The 12,625-nt window shown below is 50.6% G+C and overlaps 1 protein-coding gene across 3 annotated transcripts in view; it reads right to left on the bottom strand.

The window, feature by feature from the left end:
- Positions 1–12,625, bottom strand: part of MDGA1 (MAM domain containing glycosylphosphatidylinositol anchor 1) — a 1,057,897-nt gene that overhangs the window by 534,368 nt on the left and 510,904 nt on the right. For all 3 annotated transcript variants that reach the window (XM_085610244.1, XM_085610245.1, XM_085610246.1), the window contains exon 7: positions 2,769–3,098. In XM_085610244.1, the coding sequence (XP_085466370.1) occupies positions 2,769–3,098 (330 nt within the window). The remainder of the gene's footprint in view (positions 1–2,768; positions 3,099–12,625) is intronic.

The raw sequence follows: 12,625 nt of genomic DNA, 5'->3' as shown, positions 1-12,625 counted from the left end.
ACTAATGTATTTCAACATATATGCTGGAGTAGTTCCTCTGTCGGGACAAGCGTCACCAAACGTTAGGTGGAATCATGAACCTGATCAGGAATACAACAGGAATAAAAGAGTCGAAGGGAATCAAAAGAGAAGTTTATGGAATAGTGTTCCCTTGATCCAGTAAAAACAATGGAGCTATCCTAAGGTCACAATGTACCCTGTTAGCTAAAATTAAGGTTGTAAGGTTAGGGTCAACATATTTCATACCTATGTTGCAAGGAGGGTCAATCGGCACATAAATCGATTCAATCCTACCCTGTATAGGTCTGTGGGTCCTACTAGAGGCCAGTGGAATCCACTAGACTAACATATACTGCACCTGAGCCGATGCGGAGGTGATGGTTCCACCCGAAACCCGGATAGAGTGACCCTTAGAGTATTAGTCCTCCCGATACACTAACGGAGAAAGTAGATTATGTGGGAGAGTATCCCCGGACCTACCCTCCTCTGCCGGACTCTTTTATTCCTGCCGTCACTTTCATTCTTCCAAACGGTGTAACGGATCAAAAAATCTCCCATAAATTGCCCCCAGGCCCGTCAAGCATTGCAGTGCCGGCCTGACGAGGAGCGCCCTATGATGAAGCATGACACCCTACCAGGTGAGTGAGGGTATTAGGATCTGACCAGTGGGATGCCAATGTATCCCATTGACCGGGTTTATGATTCCACCTAACGTTTTGGTTACCCTTGTCTCGAGAGAGGAACTACTCCAGCATACGTGTTGAATTCTGTAGGGCGCCACGTTACTTTTACACCTCCCTGCAGCCTCCCTTCTCGTCGGCCTCACTCTAGATCATTCGGCCACACAACGCGCTGACGAGTATATTGCTGATGTCTTTACCCAGGGCTCCTCGATAATACCTCCTTTTTTGTCATATTAAGTTACTGTGTCCTGATGATGAACCTCCTACTCACCTTAGAGTTGACACACTCTCATCTATGCTCATTTGAATCAGGGATACATCTATCATACAGTCTTCAATGCTGTATTGACTCAGGTAGGTCTTCTTTCTTAATGTCTCATTGGTTAAATGTTTGTGTTTGTACGTTCACTTTTACAAGCAACGATGTGTCACCACCTGCAGGACAATAATTATCCATGCATGTCCTAGATTGTTTATTATTATATAATATCATTATTGTATAGTTGATATATTAGTACTGCAGTGGTCCAGAACTTTGTTTTAATATGCATATATAAATGACACCAAAGAGGAACCACAGTTTTCTGATATTATCTTTACAGGTGGTGGCATCGTGGAAACCGGCCTAGCTGTGGTTCCTGATTTCTCGAGCGCGGATGCGGTGATTGCACCTAATGGGCAGTGCTTTTCGATTGGTAATTTAATTATTGACTGTGCGAAACGATCTGGGAATCATTGCACTACAGACGTAGCACACCATACAAATCTTCTCTTCATGGAATAATTATACCATTTTAAGACATCGTTTATCTCTATATGTGTCTATATACATCTGATCCGAATTTGATTTTTTTTTACCAATCTTCTCGTAAAACGACGTTGGTGTGCCTCTACATATTAGAATTTGGGTGCTCTGTCAGTTTCTCTTTGTCCTGATGATGACCGCCTATTAACAAAGCGGTTGAAACGCCGTCGACGCATGTGTGGCCTGAGAATTAATTGAGGACACATTATTTGGTTTTATGTTGTTCCCCTGTTTTCTGACGTATTTTTGTCTGCCACTGGTTTTGGTCTGCAAACATTTATCATTCCTCTGTACCAACGCATTGTATAGAGCTCCATTGTTTTTAATATGCATTAATTGTAATAAATTTGTATTTTTGATAATTATATATATAAGGGTCCTGTTTGTTTTCTGTTTTTTTCTTTACTTTAATTTTTTGGCTTTTACTAATATGTTATTTGATTATAATGTGTATTTTTTTGTAATTGTTATATTGTGCAAGATAACTAGTTCTTGAACCACTGTTTGGACAAAATATAGCTGTGGATCTTGGCATTGTGGGTCAATATTAGTCAAGTACTTGAAGGTTTACTTCTGCAGCATGGACATTCTGGTGGCTTACATGCTATCCGTACACGCTTAATGTGAAAAGTAGCCTTGTTATAGTAGTGTACATAATGGGGCTTAGTGGAACCTTGCCTGGCGGTGGTACCTTACATACGGCGACATATTGCATGCAATGTCTATGATCTTCTACATATTGTGGGAAAGTGGTAAAGCCAAACAATGGTGCATTGCAAGCTGTAACCGGCCTGGCTATGGCGTGTTCTTCACTGCAGAATGTGGGCACGACCTGGCTACGCTGATTATGTGCCGGGGGTGGTGTTTTAGGGTTTAGGGTAGTGCAGTGGTGTTTGTGTAGTGTAGGGGGTTGTGCTGGGGTTAGTGTTTTAGCGTTTAAGGTAGTGCAGTGGTGTTTTGGTAGTGTAGGGGGTCATGTTGGGGTAGATTTAGGGTGGACACTGGCATGGGTGTGATGCTTTACACAAGTGTGCATGCTGACTGTTTGAGGTCCCAGTTGCCCCTTAGTAGAATACATACTACATACCTCTCTACTATATATCCTACTATAACTCCCTTATGAAGATCATTTAAGGTTGATATGTTGTCGCGGTATGATGCAATGGTGATGCTCAAATAAGCCTCAGGCACTAAACATTGTTACAAGATTGGGGTACACACTAGAGCTTCACACATAGTGCCTGATTTGCTTCCATCCAGCTCCACCCAGCAGTACTCACCTGTCTCAGAGGAGATGTTGACCTCAATGCTGAGGTCGGCGATGGGGGCACCCTGAAAGGAGGCCACACACAGGTAGGTGCCGTAGTCGCTGAAGCGCAGGTCAATGATTTCCAGGCTGCTGGTGACCGGTGGCAACTCGGGGTCGTTCCTGGTGACGAGCAGGCGGTCCGTGACTTTGGCGGGCTTGCCGTTCTTGTACCATGAGTAGACGACCTTCTCCTGCGGAACAGCATCAACGTGGCAAGACAACTTGAGGTCCTGCCCCAGCTGTATCGTCTCGCTCTCCTTAATGATATCAGGGGTGATCTGGAACGTGGCATTCTTCATGGCTGGTGTGAGAAACAGCCAAGAGTTAATGGAGGTGCAGAGTTAGATGGATACATTTCAGGGTCTATCCACTTCATCGTTAGTTTGTGCCCTTAAAGCCACCCCACTTCGTGCAAGTAGTTAAGTGTTGACAAGTAGTTAAGTATTGACATGATTTTGAATGGAACAACATATGGGACCTTTGCTGCCCATTTTATAAATTGGGATCCAGATGCTGAAAATAAACCGGGGTTTCTGGACTAGGCCAATGACATGGCCGAAACATGTCGACCAGTGGGATGCGGGAACAATAGTTATCCCTAACATCCCCTTATTCACTTTGTTTGTAATACCCCTCGAGAATCCCTTAATAAAAATGCTTATGGATCATCTACAGGAATTTGTTTATCTCTTACGTTGGATCCCCACCAAAAAAGAAAGAAAGTCCATTCACATTTTAAGAAAAATGCACTCCTAAGTATACAAAGGAGCCCATCACTCACCCAACAATGTCGGTCAGAGGAGGCAAACCCATTGATTAAGCCCAAAACCAGGGTTGGTGGGTTGGGTTTTGTCTTACAGTTTTATAAATATTTATGAAATCTAAAACTGGGGCATTAGGATGCCCACTTACTCAGGCACAGCATGTGGCAGTGCCCTAACGTCATGTTTGTTCCACTCTTGTTACCTCCACTTCAATAACATGAAACAACCTAATTCAGTAATGTGTTTATTTGTGGATTATTTTTTAGAAAAAGTTAAAATTCCTCTCTTATTCCAATTTTTGTTAATGAACAGCCTTTGATAACTTGCCTAGCGAAGCAGAGTTAAATTCATTCTGTGAACACAATCTTCTGAGCACAGATCCTAAAAACTCAGGGGCATATTATCAATCACTGCTTTACAATTATCGCTGCTTTAGCAGCAGAAAACTGCCGCTAAAGCGGCAATAATGGGCTTGATAATATGCCGCAGAGAATTCCAATAGAAGCCCATGTTGACACCAGAACATGGGCTTCTATTGGAATTCTCAAGGGCGATAATTGTAACGCCGTTTCTTGATCCTATGCCCCTCAATTCTCATCCTTTCACATATACAGTCTTTCTTTTATGTCTACTTGTCACTGCCACAGGATACTCTACTCTTTCTTTTTCACTCTTCCTCATGGCAATAATGGTGTAGTTTTTTTCATAGAGCATTCAGTAATCCAAGGGCGACTTTCCAAACAGTTAATAAATTTCCAGAACCTGGCCTTCTTTCCCCCCCAATTTTGCATAGTGTGTGGTAATGGAGACAGCTCACTGTGAATGGCATACTTCCAATAAATTGATAGATTTATTAGATATGTATGTATATATTGAAACTTACAAAGCGTCACCGTAGTTAGGAAGCAACAGAAGATGCACATCTTGTAGGGTATGAAATGAATCATGTGTGTTTACAAGACGAGCATGCGGGTTGGAGCGGGGCGTTCCGGTTATACTTTGGCCATTGGGCGGTCTAAGTTGGGAGGCTCTAAAAGTTTCTCAAGTTTGCCGAGAGTGCTGGCTCTGCATTTCTTTGACAGCTCCACACTAGGTCTTCCACTGATGTAGACATGCAACCTTGGCTGTTACTGGTTGGATCTCCTAGCCCTAAAAGAGAACCGCACTGAGTGCTCTGATTGGTCCGCCAGCCCAACTCTACTTTACGGTCACATCTCCATGACAATCCATATTCAGTTTAATCTACATTTATTTATCGACAGATAATCCTTGTGACTGTATCATCATATCACTTCCATTACACAGCGCCCTTGTGATCTGACTGGGATCTGGGGAACTCTCTGCCTGTCTCTCCCCTCTACCGACACCTCAGGGCTGTTACTGCTTTGTGTACAGCGTCACACGCAACTGTGTTTATTCTTCGGTTACAGTTCAATATTCATTTAATTGAGGGATTTACACCTCTTACAACCTTATTTTTTTTAAAAACCACTAGTAATATCAAATTCAGGTCATACTCTGAACTATAACATTGACAGGTTTGACGAAAAGATATCTCCTGGAACCTGACAAGGTCCGTAAGTAGCACAAAGAGAGAAGAGAAATAGGGAAAAAAACAACCAATGACAAAAGAAGGGGTGTTCTAATAAAACTGACACTCATAAAATACATAAAATTGAAATATGTGACTTACAATCAAATTTGGACGGGAAAACCACAATTTTTCAAAATGACACAATCATTTACTGCATGCGACAGGGGGTGTTGTGTCCAATTGTATGAAGACTTTTTCATTTTTGCCAGTTTAAATCTGAAACTAGAACTAATCTACATTTTTGATACACCTGGAGATAATCAACTATTATATGAGGTGACATATCCAATACATGCCTGCATTAATGTTTGTATATTTACAGGCATAACACACACGGTGCCTCAAGTTGGAGAGGATAAAAAGAGTGTGGCAGAGAAAAATTAAAGGGGGGGGAGGGGGTGAAGAGACTGGATGTAAACTAAAACACTCCAGCTAAAAGAGCCAGATCTTTAGAGGCTTGAGAACAATCGATTAACACAGAGAATTAATATACACAAAGGTCCATTTATATTTATTTAAGTAGTAATAGGATTTCTATGGGTGATTTATTTGCAGAGCATTCAACTATTTCCTTGTGTCTGCAGAAACAAGAATTAACTCGGAAATAAAAGGACACTGATTTACACTAAGGTGCAGCCTAAAATCAATTTCTATTTTAGGTGAGATTTTTTTTTTTAATTGGGACATCAATTCTTGAAGAATTGTTCGTTATAAAATGTTTTCTATGAAGGCCATGCGTCAAACAACTGTGCTTGATAATAGCTAACGCTCCCAAAAATTGCAATAGAAACCAATTTTTAAAAAATGGCACGGGTGAATTAAAAGTCAGATTTCACTTCCTGTAAAACTGGACACGCTGGGAAACACTGGTTTAGTGCTTTAAACAAATATGTACTGTCCACCTTGATTCCTGCCCCCTTCTCTGCTGAACAGGTCTGCCCATTTACACACGAGGGGCAGATTTATAAGCCCCTTGTGACACATTTACACCACCATTGCGTCACTTCTGTGACGCAGCGGTGGCGTAAATCATGCGCCATGTTGCGCCGTATTTACAACGTGACAAATCTAGGGGGCGTTCCGGCACAGGGGGAGGGGCGATCCGGTGCAGGAACGCGTCCGAAAAGTGGCTGAGTGAAATCTACAAGATTTCACTCGGTCACTTTTACGGCCATGCTGCGTCAAAACCCTGTGCCTGCTTGAAGCAGGCGTAAGGAATGACGCAGCATGTTAGGAATAGGGGCACCCCGAGCCTTGCTGGAGCTGCGTCGCACTTGCGACGCAACTCCAGCAATGTGCCGCCATTCCGCCGGGGGATGCGACACGCATCTGCCCATCCGTGCGCCACGGTGCGCCGCATTGTAAATGAGGCGCATCAGTGGTGGCGCACGGGTGGGCAGATGCGTCGCAACTCTTCTGGCGCATCCCTGCTGATTAGCAGAGATGCGCCAGAAGTTGTAAATCTGCCCCCAAGTGTGCATGCACAAGAGCACGCTGTGCATCAGATGCAATTTCACAACCGTTAACAGATAATGTACGTTTTATTTACATGTTTTACAAGCTAAAGATACCTCAGTGTGAGTCGGTTGTAACTGTGTGCTGTTCTGCTGCTTGAGACCCACGGGCCACCTCACACTCACCTCTTCTGCTGGTCAGAGTTTTCTAAACTTGTCAAGGGTCTTGCCCCATTTTCCTTTAATAGCCCCAGTTAAACATTTTTATAATTTTGTGTATCTAATAGACTGAAGAACCGTTTACAGAAAACATTTTATTGTACCACGAATGCCTCAAATGTAACGAGCTGCATGTAACACACTGAGGCATGACCGGTCTCTTTGAGAATTACAGAATGTGACGTAAAGAGGGGCGGAACTGGCGCAGGATTACACTGCAAACTTCACTGTTGCTTATGCTTTGCACGTATTTTTTATGTAAAAATGTTTAATTTCCAGCAAAGGGAGATGAAGTGGTGTGCCCAGAATCACACGGTTTTCTCTGGTCAAGTAAAGACGGGATTCGTGGACTCCAGGCCTTGGAGTTCCAAGGAGGGGAATCAGTCAATGGATTACCGCTGATCCGCGGAGACAGCAGCCGTCTTCCACGATTGAGCGCCTCGCTCAACTTCTTATTTTGTTATGGCTTTGTTGTGGTTAATTGTTCAGACCCCGCCCCCAGGCATTCCCACCAGAGACTTGCGGAGACGCGTCTGAGAGCGCCCCCTCTGGGTCACGTGCGGCCCGTGCACATACACTGCACTAGTGCCAGGCTTCTCTGGTGCCAGTAGAAGTGCACTAACATTTGCACGGCTGGCTGTCACGTCTGCACGTGTCATTCCGTGCAAGTACTGGTTACACAACACTCGGTGCAATGTCATCGCCATCACTGGTGTGGTTTATATTAGACGCCATTAGAAAATGCCGCTCCTCGTGGTCATTCTTACGCCAAGATGACGCTTTTAATTCCACGTGTACACTTTGCATTACGTGAAAGTTGTGAAATTCCCAGTGGTTTCGCATTATGCCATTTCAGCTACTTCCCGCCGGCATGAGTAGTCTAGGCTGAAACTGCCTTGCAGGGTCAGTTTTTTGTGTGACTTTTCACTTTGTACGTGAAGAATGCCCCTCAACCCACACTTTGCATAATTTTGCCAACTTTTTCTGAAATTTCCTGAAATTTTGCAATAAAAATTTAGTAATTTCATCAATGCCTATAAATCACTTCTGCAGCAGTTCATGCTAATTCCTCTCCCTTTATCCCCACTGCATTGTGATATCTCCCATCGAGTTCCAAGTTAATATCTGTTTTTGATTTCAGGCTGGGCATGTGGAGTTGCTTCCTTTCATTGAAATGGGATTTCACCCACGATAATGAGGGACGTGCCATCCTCATCCTGTGACCTCTTTGTGTCTCTGACTGTTGTACTTATGAACACCCCAAGTATTAAGAGGATCCCCCCTTCACTTGAATCATATGCTCTTCACCACTTATGCTATGTTATGTGCGTTGGGGGCGCTATCTCCCCGGAGGGCACCTTGGCGCGGCAGTAGGTGCAATTCTAGCCTGGCCTAGGGCTAGGGAGTGGGCCTGCTCCAAGAGCCAGGTCTGCAGCTTCCTGCAGAAGTCAGCAGCGGCGGTCTCTGCATGAGGAAGGGGGAGTGTTGCCCCCCGCCCGCTGCAGTATGGGCAATTCTAGCCTGGTCTAGGGTAGGGAGTGGGCCTGCTCCAAGAGCCAGGTCTGTAGCTTCCTGCAGAAGTCAGCAGCGGCGGTCTCTGCATGAGGAAGGGGGAGTGTTGCCCCCCGCCCGCTGCAGGAGTGCAATTCTAGCCTGGCCTAGGGTAGGGAGAGGGCCTGCTCCAAGAGCCAGGTCTTCAGCGTCCTGCAGAAGTCAGCAGCGGCGGTCTCTGCATGAGGAAGGGGGAGTGTTGCCCCCCGCCCGCTGCAGTAGGTGCAATTCTAGCCTGGCCTAGGGTAGGGCGTGGGCCTGCTCCAAGAGCCAGGTCTGCAGCTTCCTGCAGAAGTCAGCAGCGGCGGTCTCTGCATGAGGAAGGGGGAGTGTTGCCCCCCGCCTGCTGCAGTAGGTGCAATTCTAGCCTGGCCTAGGGTAGGGCGTGGGCCTGCTCCAAGAGCCAGGTCTGCAGCTTCCTGCAGAAGTCAGCAGCGGCGGTCTCTGCATGAGGAAGGGGGAGTGTTGCCCCCCGCCTGCTGCAGTAGGTGCAATTCTAGCCTGGCCTAGGGTAGGGCGTGGGCCTGCTCCAAGAGCCAGGTCTTCAGCGTCCTGCAGAAGTCAGCAGCGGCGGTCTCTGCATGAGGAAGGGGGAGTGTTGCCCCCCGCCCGCTGCAGTAGGTGCAATTCTAGCCTGGCCTAGGGCTAGGGAGTGGGCCTGCTCCAAGAGCCAGGTCTGCAGCTTCCTGCAGAAGTCAGCAGCGGCGGTCTCTGCATGAGGAAGGGGGAGTGTTGCCCCCGCCCGCTGCAGTAGGTGCAATTCTAGCCTGGCCTAGGGTAGGGAGTGGGCCTGCTCCAAGAGCCAGGTCTGCAGCTTCCTGCAGAAGTCAGCAGCGGCGGTCTCTGCATGAGGAAGGGGGAGTGTTGCCCCCCGCCCGCTGCAGTATGGGCAATTCTAGCCTGGTCTAGGGTAGGGAGTGGGCCTGCTCCAAGAGCCAGGTCTGTAGCTTCCTGCAGAAGTCAGCAGCGGCGGTCTCTGCATGAGGAAGGGGGAGTGCTGCCCCCCGCCCGCTGCAGGAGTGCAATTCTAGCCTGGCCTAGGGTAGGGAGAGGGCCTGCTCCAAGAGCCAGGTCTTCAGCGTCCTGCAGAAGTCAGCAGCGGCGGTCTCTGCATGAGGAAGGGGGAGTGTTGCCCCCCGCCCGCTGCAGTAGGTGCAATTCTAGCCTGGCCTAGGGTAGGGCGTGGGCCTGCTCCAAGAGCCAGGTCTGCAGCTTCCTGCAGAAGTCAGCAGCGGTGGTCTCTGCATGAGGAAGGGGGAGTGTTGCCCCCCGCCTGCTGCAGTAGGTGCAATTCTAGCCTGGCCTAGGGTAGGGCGTGGGCCTGCTCCAAGAGCCAGGTCTGCAGCTTCCTGCAGAAGTCAGCAGCGGCGGTCTCTGCATGAGGAAGGGGGAGTGTTGCCCCCCGCCTGCTGCAGTAGGTGCAATTCTAGCCTGGCCTAGGGTAGGGCGTGGGCCTGCTCCAAGAGCCAGGTCTTCAGCGTCCTGCAGAAGTCAGCAGCGGCGGTCTCTGCATGAGGAAGGGGGAGTGTTGCCCCCCGCCCGCTGCAGTAGGTGCAATTCTAGCCTGGCCTAGGGCTAGGGAGTGGGCCTGCTCCAAGAGCCAGGTCTGCAGCTTCCTGCAGAAGTCAGCAGCGGCGGTCTCTGCATGAGGAAGGGGGAGTGTTGCCCCCGCCCGCTGCAGTAGGTGCAATTCTAGCCTGGCCTAGGGTAGGGAGTGGGCCTGCTCCAAGAGCCAGGTCTGCAGCTTCCTGCAGAAGTCAGCAGCGGCGGTCTCTGCATGAGGAAGGGGGAGTGTTGCCCCCCGCCTGCTGCAGTAGGTGCAATTCTAGCCTGGCCTAGGGTAGGGCGTGGGCCTGCTCCAAGAGCCAGGTCTGCAGCTTCCTGCAGAAGTCAGCAGCGGCGGTCTCTGCATGAGGAAGGGGGAGTGTTGCCCCCCGCCCGCTGCAGTATGGGCAATTCTAGCCTGGTCTAGGGTAGGGAGAGGGCCTGCTCCAAGAGCCAGGTCTGCAGCTTCCTGCAGAAGTCAGCAGCGGCGGTCTCTGCATGAGGAAGGGGGAGTGTTGCCCCCCGCCCGCTGCAGGAGTGCAATTCTAGCCTGGCCTAGGGTAGGGAGAGGTCCTGCTCCAAGAGCCAGGTCTTCAGCGTCCTGCAGAAGTCAGCAGCGGCGGTCTCTGCATGAGGAAGGGGGAGTGTTGCCCCCCGCCCGCTGCAGTATGGGCAATTCTAGCCTGGCCTAGGGCTAGGGAGTGGGCCTGCTCCAAGAGCCAGGTCTGTAGCTTCCTGCAGAAGTCAGCAGCGGCGGTCTCTGCATGAGGAAGGGGGAGTGTTGCCCCCGCCCGCTGCAGTAGGGGCAATTCTAGCCTGGCCTAGGGCTAGGGAGTGGGCCTGCTCCAAGAGCCAGGTCTTCAGCGTCCTGCAGAAGTCAGCAGCGGCGGTCTCTGCATGAGGAAGGGGGAGTGTTGCCCCCCGCCCGCTGCAGTAGGTGCAATTCTAGCCTGGCCTAGGGTAGGGAGTGGGCCTGCTCCAAGAGCCAGGTCTGTAGCTTCCTGCAGAAGTCAGCAGCGGCGGTCTCTGCATGAGGAAGGGGGAGTGTTGCCCCCGCCCGCTGCAGTAGGTGCAATTCTAGCCTGGCCTAGGGTAGGGAGTGGGCCTGCTCCAAGAGCCAGGTCTTCAGCTTCCTGCAGAAGTCAGCAGCGGCGGTCTCTGCATGAGGAAGGGGGAGTGTTGCCCCCGCCCGCTGCAGTAGGTGCAATTCTAGCCTGGCCTAGGGTAGGGAGTGGGCCTGCTCCAAGAGCCAGGTCTGCAGCTTCCTGCAGAAGTCAGCAGCGGCGGTCTCTGCATGAGGAAGGGGGAGTGTTGCCCCCCGCCTGCTGCAGTAGGTGCAATTCTAGCCTGGCCTAGGGTAGGGCGTGGGCCTGCTCCAAGAGCCAGGTCTTCAGCTTCCTGCAGAAGTCAGCAGCGGCGGTCTCTGCATGAGGAAGGGGGAGTGTTGCCCCCCGCCCGCTGCAGTATGGGCAATTCTAGCCTGGTCTAGGGTAGGGAGAGGGCCTGCTCCAAGAGCCAGGTCTGCAGCTTCCTGCAGAAGTCAGCAGCGGCGGTCTCTGCATGAGGAAGGGGGAGTGTTGCCCCCCGCCCGCTGCAGGAGTGCAATTCTAGCCTGGCCTAGGGTAGGGAGAGGGCCTGCTCCAAGAGCCAGGTCTTCAGCGTCCTGCAGAAGTCAGCAGCGGCGGTCTCTGCATGAGGAAGGGGGAGTGTTGCCCCCGCCCGCTGCAGTAGGGGCAATTCTAGCCTGGCCTAGGGTAGGGAGTGGGCCTGCTCCAAGAGCCAGGTCTGTAGCTTCCTGCAGAAGTCAGCAGCGGCGGTCTCTGCATGAGGAAGGGGGAGTGTTGCCCCCGCCCGCTGCAGTAGGGGCAATTCTAGCCTGGTCTAGGGTAGGGAGTGGGCCTGCTCCAAGAGCCAGGTCTGTAGCTTCCTGCAGAAGTCAGCAGCGGCGGTCTCTGCATGAGGAAGGGGGAGTGTTGCCCCCCGCCCGCTGCAGTAGGGGCAATTCTAGCCTGGCCTAGGGCTAGGGAGTGGGCCTGCTCCAAGAGCCAGGTCTTCAGCTTCCTGCAGAAGTCAGCAGCGGCGGTCTCTGCATGAGGAAGGGGGAGTGTTGCCCCCCGCCCGCTGCAGTATGGGCAATTCTAGCCTGGCCTAGGGCTAGGGAGTGGGCCTGCTCCAAGAGCCAGGTCTGTAGCTTCCTGCAGAAGTCAGCAGCGGCGGTCTCTGCATGAGGAAGGGGGAGTGTTGCCCCCGCCCGCTGCAGTAGGGGCAATTCTAGCCTGGTCTAGGGTAGGGAGTGGGCCTGCTCCAAGAGCCAGGTCTTCAGCGTCCTGCAGAAGTCAGCAGCGGCGGTCTCTGCATGAGGAAGGGGGAGTGTTGCCCCCCGCCCGCTGCAGTAGGTGCAATTCTAGCCTGGCCTAGGGCTAGGGAGTGGGCCTGCTCCAAGAGCCAGGTCTGTAGCTTCCTGCAGAAGTCAGCAGCGGCGGTCTCTGCATGAGGAAGGGGGAGTGTTGCCCCCCGCCCGCTGCAGTAGGTGCAATTCTAGCCTGGCCTAGGGTAGGGCGTGGGCCTGCTCCAAGAGCCAGGTCTGCAGCTTCCTGCAGAAGTCAACAGCGGCGGTCTCTGCATGAGGAAGGGGGAGTGTTGCCCCCCGCCCGCTGCAGTAGGGGCAATTCTAGCCTGGCCTAGGGCTAGGGAGTGGGCC

This window comes from Triturus cristatus, chromosome 6, assembly GCF_964204655.1.
Source record: "Triturus cristatus chromosome 6, aTriCri1.1, whole genome shotgun sequence".
Classification (NCBI taxonomy): domain Eukaryota; kingdom Metazoa; phylum Chordata; class Amphibia; order Caudata; family Salamandridae; genus Triturus; species Triturus cristatus.
Note: the sequence above shows the minus strand (reverse complement) of the source record. Positions and strands in the feature narration are given on the sequence as shown.